Below are 22,166 nucleotides of genomic sequence, written 5' to 3'. Positions count from 1 at the left end.
GGAATCGGGGAATCGGGGAATCGGGGAATCGGGGAATCGGGGAACGGGGAACGGGAATGGAAATGGGAATGGGAATGGAGAACGGGGAACGGGGAACGGGGAATCTTTAAACTGGGGAATCTTTAAAAGCGGGAATCTTTAAACTGGGGAATCTTTAAAAGTGGGAACCTTTAAAATGGGGAATCTTTAAAAGCGGGAATCTTTAAAACGGGGAATCTTTAAAAGCGTGAATCTTTAAAATGGGGAATCTTTGAAAGCGGGAATCTTTAAAAGCGGGAATCTTTAAAATGAGGAATCTTTAAAAGCGGGAATCTTTAAAATGAGGAATCTTTAAAAGCGGAAATCTTTAAAACGGGGAATCTTTAAAAGTGGGAATCTTTAAAACGGGGAATCTTTAAAAGCGGGAATCGATTTCCGCCGCTTTCTCGAGTCCGGTCTACGTTCCTCCCCGAGAAGAGACGGCTGGACGCGTGAGCGGCAAAGCATGTCTTTGACGTATCTTCATAAGGGAAGTGGTCAAAACTATTATACATATAAGGGACCCACTAGAATAACTTGAGACTACCGTCTCTTCCTATAGCCCCCTACCCTTATCCAGATACCAACGGTTTCTTTTATAGCCCCCCCCCCCTCATCCCTTGGAAAGTGACCCATGGTCTCTACTACAGCCCACCCCCCTCCCTTGATCTTAGTTTGGTCACACAGGAATTTCTGGTAATTGTTAATTCTTATCTACTGGCTCAGTTTACATCAGTATGAAATCTCCACGCCCTATTTGTCACGCAACATGCTAACCAGACGTTTCCGACAGTGCTTTCAAGATTACAGACACCGGAACACGACAGTAGAAACTACTTCGAGCTAGGTCGGTGAATATCAATTAAGTGAAATAACGGTCAAATAAGACTCCGATTCACCCTGTGGTGATGTCCTGTAAAACCAGTCCAAGTTACAGCGTAATGAAATCCGTTGCTGGAGTTATTGGGCAAGTAAGAACTAAATTGTCTACATTTTATCGCCACGTTTGCTTACAAAGACGTGAGCAGAAATTAGCGCTGCTACTACTTCTAGCATTGTTTATTTGCTACTCCGTTTTAGCGAGCCGCATTAAAAACGCGAGTAGCATTATTCCTGAATATAAAACTGTCGAAACGGAAGATGACAAGTTCACTACTAATGACACTGTACCTCTGCCATGGATGCCTGATTCGCTCGCTTTGATGTATTCCGACGGCGCAATATTCAACATGGCGGATGACAATATTTCCCTCTTGGTAATTTTTCCTTTTTCATCGAAACAGAGCGCTGACATTTCTCAGAATGATAAACGATTTATTTTGAAGTTGAGCCATTTTCTTGGTTCAATGAAGGAATTCCACGGCGCGACTTGTTTGGAAGAGCCTTTAACACACAGCACAGAAAGAGATAGACCGAAACACAAAGAACGAAAACCCGTCGGACATATATCGGTGGATTCGTCTTGGTGTCGATTTATCACAAAAAACTGGAGCGTTCACATTAGAGACACAGGCCCGGTTCAAGAGAATTTCCTACCAGTCGAATCTAGGAGCTCGGTGGATTCGGAACTGACTGCAATACAAAGTTGTAACATTCTACAAGGGCCATTCATGATAAGAAAAGATATATTTCATAAACTAGGAGGATTACTAGACGGTTTTGGAAGAATGACCCTGTTGGAGTTCTTTCTTCGATCAAAGGGCGAATTGAAGATGGCTAAGCTGGCAAACTGCGTGTGGACACCCGAGATTAAGCGCGCGGATCGAGGAGCTCTGGAAGGATCAAACAGAGTTCTCGAATACGCATCCTTTGCTAACAAACACAGGATTCTTCGCATTGTAACAGAAAACAGAATCGAGTGGACAGCTTGCGTAGCAAACTGGAAATTGTGCTCGGAAAAACCATACGTTAGGCCACGAGACCTTCCCAGCATAGCAGCACCCATCTGCTGCAGCGCCGTTTTAGGAAAAATGCTGAGAGATTTGAAATGGGCTTTGAACACACTTAGTGTGGAATACCGTGTAGTTTATGGAACTCTGTTAGGCGCTGTCAGAAGTCAGGCCATTATTCCATGGACATATGACATTGATATTGCTCTACCAGAGTCGTCTTTTTACCGAAACACTTTAACGTTTTCCGCTCTTCAAAAACTGCTTGGAAATCAGTATTACGTGGGAGAATCCTTCGATATGCAGAGGGCCCACTTGCTTCTGCCGCCTTATATAGACGTAAATACGACTGCCTACTTTGACGGGCCCGATGATGTAGACGGGAATGCGTTGTTTAGCGATGAGCTGGAGGAAGCAGTGAAGGGTATGCTGCCAGTGTCACTCGACTGGAGAGAACGCGGTTATGTTGATTTTTATGAAGCTCCTGCCGAATGGATGAAGAGTTCTTCTCTTGTCACCATTAACAATGAACAGTTTAAAACCGTGAAAGAGACTGATTATGAGTTAACTAACTGGTATGGTGAGAATTACCTACAACCGGCGCTCAAAAGAAACTGGACGGGTTTGTCATCATCAAATCATTGCCCGAAGCTGCAAGGAAATGACTTTATTTTGATTTTGACTTCTCTTTTCTGGTCCTTGCTGAGCTATAGAGTTTCCTTTTTTAGTTATGATACATCATTTTTTTTTACTAAATAGCTCACAAGGAAATCTGGTTTCTCGACAATATATCATGACAATTTCTTGAAATGAGTTACATGTCGTGAAGCAGATTTTGTTTCACAGCAGCGTAAACTTTATTGGATATCTTCGTCAGGCTTACAGAGCTGGTTTTCTAAGTCTTCCAAGTGTCTTCAAGTCTTCATGATCTTGGTGTAGGTCCTGATGAAAAGCGAATTAAATCTTAGACTGAGAGATCATGGAAATTTGAGTTTAAACTCACGGTTCATGGTTTACCAGTGGTTTTGTTTTTTTTCGTAGATTTGTCGGCGACAAGACCCAAGCTTCCACTCAGCCAAATTTTGAGTGACGCAACCCGTGATGTTTACTCGCCAAAAGCTGTTGAAAAACCCAGCGCTCGTCAAAAATTATATTTTTTCACCAGAAATTTAGCTCGGAACATATACATATTTATATTCGTTTGAATCGTCGATGAAATAACCTTTTCCGGATATTTTTACCTTCGGGGTCAACAAAAACCTCCGATTACAAAATCACGCCGAACCCACACGTTACAAAAAAAATCTCTTCAAAACCCTGACTTCGAAGCGATATAACACTTCAGCGTTAATAGCTACCACACATCGGCAGACGGTAAATCTATTCCTTAACAATCCAGCTTTATCGTGTTAAAATTTCAGCGAAATCGAACTAAACCAGAATTAATTAGAATTTTTTTGAGACCTCACTCTCCAGACTTGACCTAACAAAGGAAGCAACGGTCGTCCATAGCAACCGAAAAACACGAACATAACAAAGCCGACGTTTCGGCCAAAAAACTCCAGAATTATCGCCTGAGAGCTTAAACTTGAATGGGAACATCTTTTTCGAACTTTTTTCAGCTGATTTAGACGAAAGACTGGCCTCGGCGGGCTACAAAAAAGACCAAGAGAAAAACAGACCAAGACAGCAGAACAAGCTGATAATATTTCTTATTATATGGCAAGCTCCGCGAGCGAGCAAGATGAATCAAATCCTGCGCTGTGATTGGCTACCCGAGCGGGCAAGATGGAGCTATCTTGCCCGCTCGGGACTACCCGCCGTGTCCCGCAAGAAAAATTTCCCCGAAAGCCGTATAATTAAATCCTTTATTGATCAAGCTTGTTCGGTCAGGATGGCTGGATATTGGCCTCGTTCTTTCTTTGCGAGTTTATGGACCTCGACTCCGTCTCGGTCCATAAAACTCGCAAAAAAAGAACGAGGCCAATATCCAGCCATCTTGACCTCACACTTGGTCAATAACCCATACATCGCATGGCTTTCGGCACGAAAACGAAAATACAGCTTACTTCTGGATAAATTCAGCCTTAGAAGCCAGCAACCGGTCCTAAATTACTTTCTGTATCCTTACAAATGTCCTGACTTCCATCTCCGAAAGATTTTGCCCCAATTTTGAGCAAATAAACATTTCGTCGACGGTGACCGCCATTACGGTGGCTTGCATACTAAATTAGCTAACTTGACAAAATTCTCCCGGGGGGGGGAGGAGATATGACGAAAAGAGCTGAAAAATGGCCTGTAATTGGCTAATGATGAGATCATCCCACTGTCCAAATTTGGTGAGAATCGAAAGTAACGCCAATTTTCTGTCACGTTTTCAATCTGTGGTCACTGGAGTGATCAAAATCGATACATCGGTCGGGATAGAGTTTTATTATTAAATTATATGACTTGTGTGACTACTTTGCGAGCCCTTTACTCGTGGAAAACACCAATTAAATTTAATCATGACTTTTAAGAAAGAAAGCTGTTGTTAATAGTGTTATTATCGTGTCATTTATATCGTTCATGACCATACATATCCCGAAGAAAGTGCTACAAAGATTAAAGTGCCTATCACCCTTACCTAATATCTTTCTTTTTCAAAAGTAGATATATAAAATAAACAAAAAAAAGCAGCGAAATAAGATTTGGAGTTAATCCCGATTTTTAAAAGCCGATCGAAATCATGGTTCTCGGAGTAAAAAACGCGCCATACGGGGGACTGGCACTAGTAAGTTGTGACGTCAACCCGGTATCTTGGCGATAACACGCAACAAAACACAACAAAGAAATATAGCGAGTTACGCGTGTTCTCCGGTTTTCCGGTCTTCTTCTTCTTCTAAAATGTCAGACAACGACTCTAATTCCGAAAGGAGCTACGATTCTGATGATTCAGAGTACAATTTTATCCCTGGCCACGTCAACATTGGCGATATTGAAGTCGAAGACGATGAAAATTTAGGCGAAGAGCAAGTTTCCCAGCCAGACCCAGACAACTACAAACCCTATGAGGACGAGCCGATAGCAACTGAAGAGTGGCTTTTAGAATACAAAAAAAGGCAAGAAACGCAAGTTGAGTTCGAGCGAAAGCTCCAGGATCGTTACGATGGGAAACAACTCGTAAATTCGTGGTGAGTCAGACCTAGAGTGCAGTGTTTCCTGTATTTTGTTTGTTGTTTTTTACATCGATTAGTCAAGGTTTACTAACCGCTGGTTGCTCTACAGGTGCAAATGTGGTGCATGTAGTGCGGAGAATCTGCAGAACCCGAACGAATTCCAGTGCTGCGTGGAAATAGAAGAGTGCATGAAGTGTCTCTCTAGTGAAATGGTAATCGAAGAAGTGGGCACAAAGCCGAACTGTGTTACGCAGCATCCCGGATTCAGCCAAGTTTGCCTGCAAAAGTGGAGTTTGCGGTTGGCTGCTGATAAATACAAGACAAGAAATAAGACGAAGTATCGTCAGACTGGAACGGAAAACAGGTAAATAGAAACTGTTTTATTACTTTGCCTGTTTGCACTCACTGAGACTAACATACTATTCTGATTGTGAAAATATTGAAGTTTGTATGCTGTCCAAATTCTTGCACACTGCACTTTTTGCATGTTTGTTGGCTTGTGTTCCTTTAAAACCTTTTTAGTCGACTGCTAGTTGTTAAAAATTCTCCACTAAGATATACCTCATTATAATTATGTTGATCTCATCAATTTTACTTCCAGATTGAGTACATTTTCCCACAAAAATATTTGAAAACCTTTGATTAGGATTTTTCTCAGATAGAAATTTTATTGCATGAAATTTATGGACAGATATTGGACAGAAGAAAATTTTCCATGCATGTCCATGCACGCATGCACTTTATCCAGAAAAATATCTCTTTCTACTGTATATACATATTTATATCCAAGAAACAAAACTGAGCTGGATACAAGTATTTTTTATTATAAATTGAACAAAATACAAAATGAGCTAGAATGTGGAATTCTCTGTTGTGACACTACCCTTTCATCTAAATATCATTTTTTTTTTTTTTTTTTTTTTTTTCCATAATAGGTTTCTGCGTGGTATTTCCTATCGAGAATTTACTCGCCTTGTCCACGGATACTTGGGTGGGAGGAGGATACCTTTGCCTGCATGCACATACCATGCAATAAGAACAACATTTCCAGAGGAGAAATCTTCATATGCTGGATTTGAAACTGAAGATGTTGAATGATGGACAGTTCATAGACATTAATTGAACATTGTTTCATACATGTAGTTAAATAAATTGGAATATTTATATCTCTGAAGTTCTCATTTTACTTCATTTAGATTCTCTTCTGATTTTTTGGGCAGGTGGTCACATTTTTGTGTCCTTTCATAGGCTGCTGGCATGTGGAACAGTAGCGGGGCTTTCCTTTAGTGGCCTGTGGCGGCTGCTGGATTCCATGAGACTCTGTAACTTAAAACAAATGATGTTTGTGTGATAAGTCATGCATTTAACTGGGATTCAGGGGATAATAAAGTGAGCCATTGAAGTCTTAAAAGTTTGATTTCTTATTGGCAAATAGGAAAACCAAAATTTTGGAAGTATATTCTTAAGGTATTTCATTATAGCATCTTTGTCACTGGCAGACAAGGCATTTAACATTCAACCCATTTTCCATGGCATTCAGTATAAAGCATTTCTGCATCAGACTAGAAAAGAACAGTGAAAGTGATATGTCAAAGAACATAACACACTGACCCTGACTAGGGTTGAATGGTACTTTTTGTATTTTATTGCAATTACCAGGTGTTGTCGGGGGCACATCTTTGACTGTCTTTTCTTTCCTTTCTGCCCTCTTAACAATGGCCTCCTCCCTTGATTGCCTTTCCAACATTGTATTCATCGGTGGGGGATTCATGTCACTCAATTCCCGCATGGCAACCCCAAGCTGGCCTTTTTCCTGACATTCAATATATGTTTGGTAGATATCCTCCACATAATCTGTAATAATAATAGGACACACCTCTTATTTAGTGGACAAGGAAAAAAAAAATTCAGAAAATAATTCATACTTTTAGCAGAATTCTGGTGGTTCAGGTCATGTACAACACCTTTATTTCAATCTACATGTAGATATATATTTTACCATAGTTGGGCTCCACTTTCACATCACGCACAGTGGCCTCGCCATTTTTAAATTTTGGCCACACCACTTTCACTTGCTCTGTACCATCTGCATTTTTTTTCACTTCTCGCAACAGGTTGAGATTGAAATATAAAGCAGCAATGATGTGCCTTTCAAAAAAAGAGCAAACAAAAATTAGAATGTGCTGAGATTTCAGATAAAATGACTGCATTTAAAGCCTGGCATTTGACTATAGAAGAGAGTCAATTTCCTTCATCACTGGCCAATCCTTGTCAGAAGGTGAGCATGCAATGTCTATAATACTGTTCTTGGTACATAAGTAATCCATTGCTATTAATCCAGACAATTTATTTGTCACTCTGATTACTCTAATTCAGTTTATTGTCTATTTATGAAAAGGATTGATTGGACAACCAACCTGCAATACATTCCTATAAATGAGAAGGCTATCATTTTTGGTGCAAACTGGTTAAGTGTAGAGTGAAAGCCTTCCAAGCAGCTGGTTTGTGCCTCAGGCAAGGCCTGTTTGATCCCACTGACCAGGGAAGCATTGTTCAGGGCAGAGCACATTTTCTCATATACTGGGGAATCTATGACAACAAATAAGCAACTCTGTTAATATTTTGCACACATGCTTAATCACTTGCTTTGTTATCTCAAAGTGCACTTTCTTATCACCTCCATGGAGAGGGGTGGTGGTGTTTGTGTAAGGGGAGGATGGGGGGTAAGTGGATATTTCCACGAACTACATCATGCACATATAATTCAACTATTATACTACCTTTTTCAAGCCATGTCCTGTCTTTTATTTCACCATGATTGCATCTGTTAAAAAGTGGATCATCTAAATTATCATGCTTGTTAATAACATGACTCAAGAAAGATTTAAATTTAGCATATACATGTATAACATTGCCATTTCCAGACAAAGTCGATGTAGCACTCCAGAAGAAATGGTTTTCACAGGGTCTGATCAAGTTGATCAAAGATGCACAGCCACTTTCCTTGCTAATGCTGGTTAGAACCTTGTGGATCTCTACGGATACAAATACACCATATTTGATAAGTTATTGTTCCATCCTACTGTATATTTAACTGCAAACAATGTTAACTTGTAATGATCATTGTTACACAAAATTATTTTTTAACAAAATTGCCCTGTGCAGTTGTGGTTCAGAATAATGAGCTGTTAACAGACAAGGCCTGCTACCAAAAAAAGACAACCAGATATAAAGTAACTTTGGGAACTCTGAAGAATCCATGGCTAGAGATAATTAGATTCTTACTTTTCTTTATATGCCATAGATCAAAGTAGTGCTTGATATTCTTCTGTTGCTCTCTCATGTATTTTCGGATGGATGCATGTCTATCGGTTATCAAGGTGCTGATCATCAGACCATATCCAAGGAGATATGCCATGCAGTTCTTAAACCCAAGGAACTCCATAGCTGGGCTGCTTCCTGCAACATTCCTCTACAACATAGAAGAATGTGTCTTAAAAGTGTTGTCTAAGTGAAACACACTAGATGGACCAGTAGATGTATGTTTTGCTGTTCAATTTTGTCTTTGGTTGAATTTTTCCATTATACATGTAGGTATAAATTTTTATTTCCTTTCATTTCCTTTAGAACATCATTATCTGAAACACTCAAACTGAAAAAGGACACTATAAATCAGGCTGATCAGTTTGAAAAAATTTAAACCAAAGAAAATTTTAAAGCACAACATATGAACAAACACTGTTAGCAGCATGCAACCTGATTATGATGTCTTAAGAGAAAAAAATGTGGGTACTTTATCTTTATTCCTCTTAATCTCTGACCTGTCCGAGATTTGGTGAGCAAGATTTTGTTTTGACATAACATTTAATTCTCTGTGTCAATGATTCTTTTTGGACCATGTCACTTGTCAGAATTTACCTCAACAGGACTTCATTGACCATATCATGACTATGCCATTACCTGAACAAGAGAGAAGTGAATGATAAGGGGCAAAGTGCAACAAAATATGGTGTATGCACCGAATTTCGCACTATGCCCCATGCTGTCATGCCTTCCATCTCCAGATATTACCACCTGACCTAATTCCTTCAATTTGACCATCATCTTGTCTTGGTAGGACTTCCAGTACAAATGAATGGTTGGAAACAGTTTCTCCTGTGGGGGAAAACCTATATCAAACTTGTTGCCTAATTGAATCACATAAATCCTGGTTAGCTTTCAGTAATTTAATAATCAACAGCAAAGAATCTCCCAGATGATCCTTTGGGTATTTCATTTCTGAAAGGCCTGCTATTTGAAATATTAAACAACTAGTACAAGATGATTTGCATTTGATTATTATAGTTGTACTATGTAAAGTTCATAACTTACATGTTGGTGCTTGAAGAATGTCTTTAGGGAAAAACAGGCTACTCCCATGTGCTGGAACATCTGTAACACCTTTGATGCAGAACTGCCAGACAGCAATATCGACATGCACAACAGGAAATTACCAGCAGGAATCTTAGTGCCAGGCATATTTGGTTGACTTTTCCAAACTATGTCCTTCCTGTTGCACCTCTTGTTGGTACAGGTGGAAGTGATCACTGCCATGGTACCAACTTGCTTTGTTTCAACGAGTGGATTATCAGCTTTACAGGAGTGACAAAATTTAAACAGGAGCAGTAGCTGAGACAGGAAAACTAAGAATTTTGGCTGCATTCGCAGGTTGTTATCTTTGATGAACACTCTGTGAAGGGATGGAATGGGGACAAAACAATTATTTATTAATTATTTTAGATGAATGAGATTAAATTTATACAAACATTTAAGAATAACAATTAGCGATAAGAGTTTTGCACTTGCATGCCATGACATTATTTTCAAGTGAGAAGTTTTTTTTTTCCTTCTCACTTGAAAATGATGTCATGGCAACATTGAAACGTTGTGCAAGTGCAAAATTCTTATCGCTTATTTTTATTCTTAAATATTTTAGATCAGCCTGTTATATAAAGTTAAAATGCATTGGACCAGCTGGGGTATTATCAAAAAACATGTGGAAAAATTTCATATTTTTATAACAGAAAGAGTTCGGCCTCCTGGTCATAACACTCAGTACAAACACTTGGATAAATTATATGGAAGATTAGAAAACACTAGACTATATACAGATATGGTACACTGTATGTAAGCCCTCACTCAGGAACAATGCTACATGTACACTTGCAAACTCATCTAAATCAGCATGAAACTTCATCACACTATCTAAGTGGCATGCATGTAACATAAACCAGCCAATTTTAATATCTCAAAATTCTAGTTTTGCCCCATGGTTTTGGGAGAACAAAACAAATTTATTATAATAATTCACCAATCAATCTCAATGTGACTTTTTGGGGTTATTTCCCCAAACCTGGCAGTATTATATTCATCCACGTACAGGTGTACATGTAGTCGCGATGTGATGTGTACTGAATGATATAGAAAGAAAGTAGATAAAATGCACCTGTCGCCTGAAAAATTAGTGTCTTCTTCTTGCTCTGAAGCTGTGTCAGTTTCAGTGTCAGGTTCATATACACCGTCCGAAGAAAAGTCAGGCTCTTCTTCAGTTGTTTCATGCTGACTATCACTTCCTTCGTTTTCATCCTCTTCGTCATCACAGGTTTCTTCAACAACGTTGGCAGGTGGATCAACTTCTTGACCTACATGTAAATAACAATGTTACAGAAAAGAATGACTTTAATATTTATATTAGTTATTTTACCACAAAGACAAGTTCAAATTATTGGCATACTAGTTACAGTTGTAGGTTATAACATAACAAACATTACCTGCTCTGTTTTCCTTAGAATATTTCTTCAATTTCTTCACTTCCAGCCTGCTGCTCCTCAGTTTTACTTTTGCTGTTATAAGCTGATTCTTCAGTTGTCGGTTTCTTTTGGCCAGTCTCTCACAATCAGAGCACTCTGACATTACAGGGGGTGGAACTGTTGATTGCTCTTCATTCTGTACATGTATAATAGACCATAATTTTTAAAAACTTCAAATTGTTACTTTATCACAGTACTTTGCAAATGTATAAAAAAAAGCTCATACATTTTCCGAGTGTGCAATGTCCAATAATTGAAATAAATTTTAATTGCCATAATTTTTGATTAAAATTGGAGTCGGTTTGACTGCTCAAGTCCCGGGTTACAAGACTGACTGACAGTTTGGTTTACCTGTGGCTGAATCACACTTTTTATGCACGCTTGCAAGACAAAAATCCCACTAGTTCAAGACGTTTACACGTCAAAATACCGTTAATAAAAGCTTCTTACCGGATCATGCAGTTCAGCAAAAGTATCTAAATTGTTTTCACTCGGTGTCGAGCTGACCGGTGCATCTTCACTTTGCATCTCTCGCTCTTCCTCGTCGTGTTCACACGATTCACTTTGAGTGAAAATCTCGCTGGTACACGTGGGATTACTTGGAGTTTCCGTGGGGGTCAAACTCTGCATCCTCCTCTTCGCATTCTTGAGCGTCTAGAGAAATGAAAGATGAATTCTTAATCATTTCAGAAGCTTTTCTTTCGCAGTAAGAATATCTTAAACCAAGAAGTTCGAAACATTTGACAAAGATTCTTACCGCCCGTTCAAGACGACGCTTTGCACTTTCAGTGACCACTGGTGTTTTTGTCACCGCTTCGGCATGGACTGATGGCACAGCAGTTATGCCGATTTCATCGCGTTTAAGCCTTGGCATGATTGGCTTGTTTGTTACTTCATCAACGAAGCTGAAGCGACGAATATAATCATCTTCAGTGAAGTGTCTCGAGCATATCGAGGAATTTCGTGTAGGCTCCCACTTCGCTCTCTTTTGTTTCACGAAATCAACCCACTTCTTTCGACGTTTCCTTGCTTCCGGGCGTTCGTCGTCGAGAAAAGGTATGGCGTGTAAAATTAAACCCTTCTGCACATCTGGGAAGGCAGAACACCCACCAACAACACATCTACCTGGCATATTTCGCGTGTTACAGTAAGAAACTTACCATACAGTCTGCTATGCTCTCTAACTGAGATACCGGGTTGACGTCACAGGCTTTGTTAGTGCCCAGTCTCTCAACTGCTCCTTTTTGAATTCAATATGGCGAAAATTCGCTTCAAATTGCCGATTTCGTTCTCCGATAAAAAGATGTCGGAACGCAGAATAAGTTTTATTTCTTCGGAAAAGTTCTTTGAAATACATAAATTTTCGGAATTTAATATAACTGGGTAAGGGTGATAGGCACTTTAAGACCATTACGTCATCGGAGATTTGTCAATGGCTACCAATGATGATTAGTATAAGTAATTGTATGAATGCGAGAGCAACTAAAGATTTATACACGAGTGATATTTGAAAACTATAGTAGTGTAAATCTTAATTGCTCCAGCATTCATACAATTACTCATTTATTATATTATTGGGAAAATCACGAAAGCGCGCGTGATGATTTGCACTGCAGTGGAAATTAAAAATTAACGATAAATTGGCCTGCTCTGAGCCAATCACAATGAAGTAACTTTCTCAGTTAAATAATAATATGGCCATGGTTAGCTCGCTGAGCGGGCAAGATGAACTAAATCCTGCGCTGTGATTGGCTACCAGCGCTGCCAAGATGGCGCAATCTTGTGCGTTCGCGATTACCCGCTGTGTCCCGCAAGAAAATGGTGTTCTTTTTCCATATAATAAATCCTTTATCGACCTAACTTGTTCGGCCAAGATGGCTGGATATCGGTCTCACTCTTCATTGCGTGTTTATAGACTTCGACTCCGTCTGGGTCCATAAGAAAAAAGAACTTGGTCAATATCCAGCTATCTTGACCTCACTCTTGGTCATATATATTGAACATTGAAACATAGGCATGCAAGGCGTACAAGAGACTTTTTGTGGATTAAAAGCCTTTGGGAAGCAGCATTTCGCTAGACTCTTGACAGTTATGGTTAGGTTTATCCAACAAGTTTGTTTGGTTGCGATGTACAGCAAATTTAAAATTTTAGAATTAATGAACTACTTTCAAACTTCAAATTTTGGTTGGCTAGTTAAAAGTTTGGGGGTAAAAGAACTATGACAGAACTTTTCACCTTTATAAATGTGAAATCAAACTTAATTTTAATTTAACGATTCTACCGGTTGCTTTGTTTTAGAACTACAGTGGAACTGTTCACAGCAAGATAAAGTCAGCAATAGTAATGAAATGACGTAACAGTTCCGGCAGCAAACGGTAGAGAACGAAGAGAACATATTGGAAAACGAAATTCTCTCTTCCTGAACATTAGCACATAAGCTGGATGCTTCTAGCCCGCTTCTCTCCCTATTTTACCGGGGCCTCTCATTCTCTTTTTCTCGTTATTATTCGCTACTTCTTTGCCAATTTTCTGAGACCCTTTCTTTCTTTTTTTCGCGCTGTTCTTCGCAACTTCTTTGACTATTTCCGAATACCCTTTCTATCTCTCTCTACTTGTTCCTCCGGCTACTTCTTCGCCTGTTTTCTCTTCTCTTTCCCGTTGCAGTTTGCTTTGGCGCTGTCTCCTTGAACTTAAATTTACTATACTCTTGTTTATCGACATAACAAGAGATATCAATAAGGACGCATACGTTTAAAAGTAGTTTTGATACTTTTTTTTTGGCCGACCTTGTCAAGCTATTTCCCGCCAAAAAACACAGCTTGCCCTAGGCGTGCATTAGGCCATTTCAATGTTTTCCTTCGTTTTCCAAGTCACTTTGATTTGAAATTTATATTTATTATCTCAAATTATCGCGTGTTAAGAAAATTCAGTTAGTGAATCATCCATTATTTCCTCTTTTATGTTACTTGCCTGTTATCCTACTCACTGGTCTGTTTCATTTTTTTGAGGTACGGGGCTCAGCTCGAGCACGTGCAGTGCAATTGGCACGCTTACGGACAGAAGGACGGATCGCGTGAAAACTGAGCTTTCTTAACTCAATGGGTTACCAAATTTTCCTAGTATGGAGTTCCATCCCACGATAACAACAACAACAACAACAACAGCTATCTTTATTTACATGACCATAGCTACATACAGTGTTGCAAACGCTTTTGTGAGCTAAACTGAAACGGTAATGATTATCCAGTGAATATATAATAAGGTTATGATATAGCAATCAAGTTGCATTGGTTTAATTTGAAAGAAGAATATTGTCTAGATCAAAGCAAGATGAAATTAATTTTGCTGATTGAATATTCACATAATGATTTGTATGTAGAAGCCATCAGTTCGCCGATGTCTTTTAACAGAGATAATTGTTTAACTGTCGGAACGATATTCTCCATTTTGTGTAAAATTCATCTCTTAGAGTAGAGTATTTATTGCAATACATACCCGTAACAAATTGAGATTCATCCTCAATTTGATTAGATTCACAAATAGGGCAGAGTCTGTTAACTCTTGGAATTTGATAATATCTACCAGTTTCAATCCTTAGTTTGTGATTGCCTATCTTATATTTTACTAGTTCTTTTCTCTTGCTTAGCTTGCTTGGATGGCCTAAAATAAAGAAAGGTGTATAGTCGTTCTTAAAAGTGTTGAAAAATTTTACTTTATTAGAGAATTGCACGTTATATGTTGCAAGTATAAAATATATTTTTGTTGCATTAGGCTAACATAATGTTTGATTTTAGTGCTAGTTAAATACTTAAGATCAAAACAAGGCAAATTGTAAGTCACACACATTTATCACGTTAGAATAGAAGAGCATTACTGACATAGAGAGCCTGGAACTGGACAGAATAACGGTATCAAAACGTTTCTATTGGTTAGCTGCTCAGACAGACAGAAGTAGACACCCTCTTATTTTGTGCATGGTCAAGGCCAAAACACCGAACAGCAACACAACAAAGAGCTTTGTCGGGCTTCTGTTAATGTGCACTAATTAAGTCTAACGATTTGTTTGTTGGTTTTTGTCTCTTTTCTTTTCTTTTTCTTCCTTTCATTTCCGTCTGTATACTGCGGTATAAATAAACACCGCCAACCAATAGACCAATTTCGATATAATAGAATTCAGCCTAAAACAATAGACCTCAGCAAGAGGCTCTGGGGAATGACTTCAGAGTTTGTGGGGTTCATTCCCCAGAGCCTAGTGGTAAAGTCTATTGTTTTAGGCTGAATTTTAATATATCGAAATTGGTCTGTTGGTAGTGCTTGCCGATAAAATGTTGGGGTAACAATGCGATTGACTAGCATTCCATCCAGGAAGGAGTAACAGATGACTTCATACTTCAGTAGAGTCAAGTGCCTACAGCGGTGTGCCAGCTGGGTCTTTGTAATGCCAAGAGTTGGACCAACCTCGTTCCAGAGACCCTGGGAACGAGGTTGGAGTTGGACCGAAATTTAACTCGGGCAAATCTTCATAATTGCCGTCCCCCCCCCCACCCCCCCTTACTCCACACACACAAACACACACAAAAAAATTGTCAGTGGAAATTTCATTGTAACTGTTTATGTCACCCAACAATGAAACACCGATGTGGAAAAATAAGAGTCCAGGGGGCCGACGGGAACACGTCCCAGTTTTGTGCAAACTGAAATGCACATGGTAATGCTTAGTGCATGGCAATACCTCGCTAGAGTTTTCAGTTCTGAGTTAATCTCTGAGAGCCTGTGGAACCTTTTAAAGCAGGATAAGAAGCAATTGGCGTACTCTCTCAATGATAACACAGCACAAATAAATAAATAAATAAATCTAAAATTAGGTCACGGTGACACAAGATTGTTCAAGAGAAGACCCAAGATGTCGAAAAACTGTTGTTATCTTTTCAGAAGTTCTCATTAAATTTCTAACAATCACAAGACATTTTCAGAATATCTCGGAAAACCCTCTAAACATCTTTTTGTTTTATTTGAGAAAAGTAAACTGATTTCACTCACTTAGGCTAAAGTTTTCAAACTTTTCTTGCAGTAGTAGGACCGGGTTGAGGAAGAAGAATCAGGCTCTGGGATGTTACCAGCATCCACCAATTCAGAAAATTGCTGTTTTGTCGCTTTTTCAATCTCGCTACCAGGGCTTTGCCCCTAAAGATTGGGAAAGGAATGGCCCTGGGGATGAGGCTGCCGCTCTTTGTAATATGGAATACCGATATTTTTCATGGGCGAAATCGGATTTGTTTCTAGCATACAACTGAGTATTGTTTCAAGAGGAGAGCGAGGAAAACACAGGACTGACTCAAAAAAAGCTATCAATAATTCCTAATACAGTCAAACCTGTATTAAGCGGACCCCATATTAAGCGGACACCCTCTGTTAAGTGGTCAACAGTACAAGTCCCATTTTCCTCTTCCCACATCCACTGTAAAAAATACCTGTATTCAACGGACACCTCTATTAAGCGGACGCGGACACCTTAAACTTGACTATTATGGTCATTTCTATTGTTAGAAACCTGTATCAAATGGACACTGCAAAAAGAATGCATGGTTTTTTTTTGTCCACGTTTTAGCAGATCGGTCTTTTAAGTTTGCCAACCTAATACAGGTTTGACTGTATCTCTAAATTTATGAATATCTTAATATATTTCTAAATATTTCGGAAAACTTCTAAATGTACCAAAAAATATCCGAATATTTGCGGAGAGGCCTATTGATACGTAAAAATCATGGCAGCACTAGCTCTCTGAATTTAGAAAACGCATAAAAATGGCATTTCTGCCGACCTTATTTCAATCCTTGGCAACCATTTGCTAAAGACAATATGTGACATTAGTTTCCATCTCAAAGAAATAGTTTTTTTGCATCAATTTAAAATGTTCAGTTTGTTTCATGTTATATTATATTTATTTTACTTATTCTCGGCCCTGGAGGACTGCTTATTGCAAGGCGACAAGTTCGTGACCTCTAAACATGAATGTTGGTAGTATGTTTGTGTTGCTCGCAGGTTTAAACAGACAGGGATCACCACGACGAACAAGAATTGAATTAAATCACTTTAAGTGGATTACGGTGGAAAAATCGTTTTCTAAGTCATTTGTAATTTCATTTCAGGCGCCACTAAAGCTGAGAGTGGTAATTGTTCGACTTTCACAAATGCGTGCTGTTCTTTTCATCACACCAAGAATAGGGAAATTGATGAATATTTTAAAAAATAAATAAACAAAGTTTCTGTTTGTGACAATGTTTAGATTTCAGATGTTTTCTTTGTTAATGCTAAAAAGTTAAGTCGCAAAATATTCTGTGTTTCCGCCTGTTTCTCGACGGTACTTATTTCCCTGCTACAGATTAAAATCCAATTTCTTACAATTTATGTCTGCTTAATAAGCATGCAAACAGAGAGCCCCCTCGGCTTTTATAAGTCAAGTCAAAGCTTTTTGGGGTTTTTGTTTTCATCACAATTAACGTATAACCTCTACTAAGGTCGCTCTGAGCAACAAGAATCGCATTTGCATAGCGGGAGTAAAGTCGATACGAGTACGTACAGCTTCGACGCTTTTTCCATGCTAACTTAGGTAATTCAGTTAAGATACCAGCCGCCCAAAGCGAGAGAAACGAAACATCAGGTTAGTGAAAATACCATTTCACACTAAATGGTTATTTAATTTATAGCCTGGTACTGTTTCAGCCTTAAACTTTAAAGAATCGAAAGTTACACAATCAGAGAACCGTACTCCGAAATGAGTAACGTGGCACACACGGCAAGCGGCTAGTATTATGAGCAAAACCGGACTTTTTTCGTTTTCGTTTGGACGTACATTTTCCTGACTAAATTTAGCCATGACTAGAAGATAACATTTTCTAGGAACTACATTGCATCTAATCCTGTTTCATGGGGGATCGTATTTACTTGATTGTATACGCAATTTACTCTTTTTGTCTGCCTAAGAAATCATAATCTGCAATGCAAAATGTGCCCGTTCTAAACGACGTTTGTATTTAAAGGGCACAGCAAACTAGACAAGAATTGTCCTAAGATTCACCAACCATGGAATCGCGAGAAGTAAAAGTTATTCAACGAAGCCTGAAACTTGTCTCCTTCGAAGTTAATTAATCCGTTTTCACTTGGGATTATCGTTAAGACAAAGGCCCACACCATGCAGTTCGCTTTTGTTATAAGCATCCGACTAAAAAGAGATCGCGTTGGTTTGCTCACGTTGGACAGTTTTCGTGGACTAAGATTCTAAGGTGGCGCGACAAAAACTTACTTACGTCGTATTACATCTTCTGCGATAGTCAGTGTAAGAATTTATTGACCCATGTCAAAACTGTGATTGGATATCAATCAGAAGAGATTTGTTTAGGGAAACACGAGTGAATAATGGACGATTATTTGACATTTTTATCAAAACAATTTCGGAACTTAGTGGCAAAAATGTAAACACATTCAGCGGGGCTTCAATCAATGAGAGTTTACTGCTGCCAAGATGAAGGGACTACTTCGTGTGAGTCTCCATTTGCCTTGCACAACAATTACAGTTAATGGGGGACGTCCCGAGGGACATCTTGTACGGAGCAAGGGAACGCTTTTCGCGCCCGAACGAGCCAATAAGACAACATGTAAGCAACATGACGTGTCCTTGTTGTGCGGGTGGACACATTGATAAAGCAACCAACACTGAAACATTAGAAATTTAGCCTTGAGTAAAGAATTTTATTTTTCTTTATGGAACAAAAGATTTGTTTACTTTTTGCACGACGAATTTGAGTTTATTTTCCCTATAAGCTATCGTAGGTTTTAATACTTTCAATATAGTTTTGATAACGGTCATGAACGATTAGTAGTAATGATTAAAAGCAGTGTTTCTTGCACAAATTTCTTGTTTTGAGATTCGTTCATTATTGTTATGAGTGTTTTTAGAGCATACAAAGTGCTCAGTCTACCGTATTATTTGGTCCGGCGAGAATTCATGAATTAATTCATAACGCAAAACCTCTGAGGAGGTATTAGAGTCTAATGGAAATTTTTGCGGATAGCACGGGACTGGAGTCGGTCGGCTTACGAACGTCGTAATTTCTTCTCAGCTGTGCTCCACTACCGGGTGATAAGGGTAAGATAATGTTCGTTCTGTTGAGTCAATGGAGTCAGCTGGCTCATATTCGCTGAAACGAGAAACGAGATGAGACCAAATTAAAGGGTTGACCATACGACTTGAAATGTTTGTATTCGTCCGTGGTCCGGGTTTGAAAAACAAACCACTGTAAAGAGGCAAGAAAACCGAAAAAGTAAATTCAAACTTAAGAGCAGCAGAAGGTTATAACTTTAAGCTTTGAGATAGGAAAGCACGCACATAGTAGGTTAGTTGGTAGCTTAATGAAATGTGTATCTCTATTCATAATGTCAGCTTTTTCCCGCTGAGTAAGCTATGCGTCAGTGCTCATAGAAAAATCGTACCTTGCTATTTTTGTTGTTCCTGCTGTGAGGTCCGTTTCGCGTTCATTGACTTCATCGCTTATTATCTCAAGTATTCAATTGATGGAGGCCTAAAAAGATTGTTTCTATTATTCGGTTTGTCGCTATGGCTTTGCCACTCTCTCAGAGTTTCTTGCATACCCATGCATTAAGAATCTCCCATGGAGAGAACCACTCGGTCACTTTAGCGGTCACGTGCCCGAGAACATAACACAATACAACACTCCTCTCTACTCCTAACAAGTGCGCGAACCCAGACTTCTCGAACCAACGTCCAACGCGCTAATAATTGCTGACAAAGACATCTGGAAACGACTTGTAACAGCAGTGACTCCGGCGGTTGGCATCCTACTCTGAGTAGCTGATTTGTTATAAGTAATATGTTAACAACTATTTTTCTTTTCAGACGAAATCATGGCAACTGCTAAAGCGATTCTTTGTGACTGGTTTATGTTCATGATGTCTATTCCGAGAACAGAGCCAATGACCAAAGTACAAAAATTCACCCAGTGGTCCTCAGTGCTAGCTTACTGTGTGGGAGGGGGTAGTTTACTCGTCTGTCCGCAGCTATGGAGTATCCTTCTGCAGTTGGACTTCCTGGGTCGTACTGAAGGCTACCTTCGCCTTATTGGACTGGGCGTGGTCATCATTGGCTTCTTGTTCGTCGTCTCAGCACGCTCCAACCACCAGGACCCCATACATGCGACCATTTTAGTGTCCATCCTCTGGCGCTGTATCGGCGTGAACGGAATCCTACTAATGCTGATCCTTAGGGACATGCTTCCGCTCTCATTTGCTCTGGTTTTCATGTGCCTTGACACGTCACTCTCTCTGATCACCCTTGTAATATGGTGCCTTGAGACGGAAGGAGCCTCGATGAACCTCTTTTTCCGAGAGAGTTTATCACCAATCTTGAAGTGCCGCGGTATTACATCAGGGGGATCCATCGCAGCCGTCTTTTTCGTCGGTTTGTTTGAGCTATTTTTCTGGCTTGTGTTTGTTATAAGGCCTGATACTGCCCAGTATCTCCTCCAACTCGATGACTTCCAGGGACACTCCATTGGGTTCTTGGCAGGCTTTTTTTTCACCTTGTCTATTCATGGATGGTATCTCCTGGCAAACGCCAACACTATCAATCATCCATATGTTCCAGCTGCAGTGTTCTACCGTATAGTGTTCGATATACCGGTGTTTATCATTCTGTATTTGGTTGATCAAATTGAGCGCAATCTTTGCCTCACTTTGTTCGGTTTTGATGTGTGTTTTTCGATAGTTATTTTGATATTTGTGACTTTCTCCAAAAAGAAAGGCTCAACTATAGCTACAGAGGGTGACCAACAGAAACTGCTTCCTCCTGACGAAAAAGAGAAGAGTTAAACTATTGTTAATAAAATCATTAAATCAATGGTTATGATAGTCTTTTCCCCGCCCTTTCAGGGGGGAGGAATATAGCACCCTTCTTCAGCGAGGCGTAGGAGGGCGGGGGGGGGGGCGTTAAGCTCCCATATAGATATCACTGGGATACTCGTTGGGCGTTTACAGAAAAAAAAAAAATGTACATTCGTTTATTGATGAGTGATATAACATAGGTGGTGAATCCAGGAAGATGGCAGAAGGAACAAAGCGAGAAGAGGGGTCAAGGCTGGACTTGTGATCGTAGAATGGTTATTTGTTTTCTTAGAAGGACTTTCGGACATCATAAAAAACTTATAATTCAATAAGTAAATGATTTTTTATGGTTAACAAATTAAGAAATAAATGTAAGGTTTTGATGATGCGAAAAAGAGTTGTTTCTAACGTTACTAAGCATACGTAATAAGATGCTGAGGAACCAACGCTTTTTGTAAGGAACATTTTCCAACATGGAACATTACCGCATCTGTGCACGTTGCTTATTCTTCAGTTGTACGCATGTGAAAACCTCCCTTTGTCACTTTATCCAACTAGCATATGCTCGTTAACAATTTCGTTCCCTGAACCCGCGCGTGTTCAGTCGACAGTGACCGAACGCTAGACGCTCAGAACGACATCAGAAACAAAAACCAGAAAATCCTGCATGGTTTCGTTTGGATTCTGCGCATGTGTTCAAGTTCAATAAAGGTTTCCGAACATGCGTAGAGAAAGTGACTTATGCTGACCCATATTCCGATTTCTTCCGAAGGTCTCGACTTCTTGGTGCTTACCAAAAAGGTTGTTTCGGTCTCAGGGAACGAGATCAGATGTAGTACTTGGCATACGGCTGGCGCGACTGAAATTTGAATTGACCAATCAGGATTTAGCAGGCGGGAAAAACTTTACTGTCCTCACATATACGTCAATGTATGTTAACAGGAAAAGCATTAAAATCGGGAAACTTTTCTCGCTGGAGATGGCATTAAATATTCACGAAAAGGGATTCACAGTTCCAAAAACCATATCACATTGCAAAAAATGAAAAATATGAAACATTTTGTGTCTCCAAGCTTCTGATTTGGCTCCAAAAATGGGCCGCTGGCGTCCAGCATGGCAACTCGCTCGAAGTTCGTCGAGTGTCGCCAGGTAGGATAATAGTTGTGTTATTTTGAACAAAATATGCTGTACCTCAAATAAAACCCGAGATTCTCAAGTTAACTAATAGAAGAGGGGCCGAAGCAACTTAAGCATTTTCTTCGTTTTTTTAGCTGCGAAGAAAATGACTGTTTTCGTTCCTTTCGGTGGTTTAAGTGAAAGTCCGTTTAAGTAGGACAGCTTGGTCTTTTACTGC

At 39.4% G+C, this 22,166-nt stretch overlaps 4 protein-coding genes across 5 annotated transcripts; 3 read left to right on the top strand and 1 right to left on the bottom strand.

Annotated features, from left to right (window-relative positions):
- The first annotated feature begins 361 nt into the window (after positions 1-361).
- Positions 362-2,931, top strand: LOC145480352 (uncharacterized). Its single transcript, XM_081458642.1, has one exon. It carries the CDS (start codon positions 927-929, stop codon positions 2,664-2,666), a length of 1,740 nt encoding a protein of 579 aa, XP_081314768.1. The 5' UTR covers positions 362-926; the 3' UTR covers positions 2,667-2,931.
- Positions 2,932-4,537: 1,606 nt separating this feature from the next.
- On the top strand, positions 4,538-6,180 carry LOC145482143 (uncharacterized). Its single transcript, XM_081460749.1, has 3 exons — positions 4,538-5,080; positions 5,175-5,429; positions 6,001-6,180. Exons 1-3 carry the CDS (start codon positions 4,794-4,796, stop codon positions 6,161-6,163), a joined length of 705 nt encoding a protein of 234 aa, XP_081316875.1. The 5' UTR covers positions 4,538-4,793; the 3' UTR covers positions 6,164-6,180.
- Positions 6,181-6,246: 66 nt separating this feature from the next.
- LOC145482142 (uncharacterized) lies at positions 6,247-12,246 on the bottom strand. 2 transcript variants are annotated; one of them, XM_081460748.1, is made up of 12 exons: positions 11,672-12,246; positions 11,365-11,568; positions 10,876-11,050; positions 10,551-10,746; positions 9,437-9,794; positions 9,026-9,220; positions 8,351-8,537; positions 7,846-8,100; positions 7,483-7,654; positions 7,065-7,213; positions 6,722-6,919; positions 6,247-6,385 (listed from the first exon to the last, which is right to left on the bottom strand). In XM_081460748.1, exons 1-12 carry the CDS (start codon positions 12,044-12,046, stop codon positions 6,258-6,260), a joined length of 2,592 nt encoding a protein of 863 aa, XP_081316874.1. In that variant the 5' UTR covers positions 12,047-12,246; the 3' UTR covers positions 6,247-6,257. The 2 variants fall into 2 exon arrangements, with proteins under 2 accessions (XP_081316874.1, XP_081316872.1); XM_081460746.1 differs by having other exon boundaries at positions 6,247-6,391; positions 11,672-12,244.
- A 5,094-nt stretch (positions 12,247-17,340) lies between these two features.
- On the top strand, positions 17,341-21,388 carry LOC145480351 (uncharacterized). Its single transcript, XM_081458641.1, has 2 exons — positions 17,341-17,576; positions 19,830-21,388. Exon 2 carries the CDS (start codon positions 19,838-19,840, stop codon positions 20,798-20,800), a length of 963 nt encoding a protein of 320 aa, XP_081314767.1. The 5' UTR covers positions 17,341-17,576; positions 19,830-19,837; the 3' UTR covers positions 20,801-21,388.
- The last annotated feature ends 778 nt before the right edge of the window (positions 21,389-22,166 follow it).

The sequence above is a fragment of the Orbicella franksi genome, chromosome 3 (assembly GCF_964199315.1).
Source record: "Orbicella franksi chromosome 3, jaOrbFran1.1, whole genome shotgun sequence".
Classification (NCBI taxonomy): Eukaryota; Metazoa; Cnidaria; class Anthozoa; order Scleractinia; family Merulinidae; genus Orbicella; species Orbicella franksi.
The sequence above is the reverse complement of the archived record's forward strand: the minus strand, read 5'-3'. Positions and strand labels throughout refer to the sequence as shown.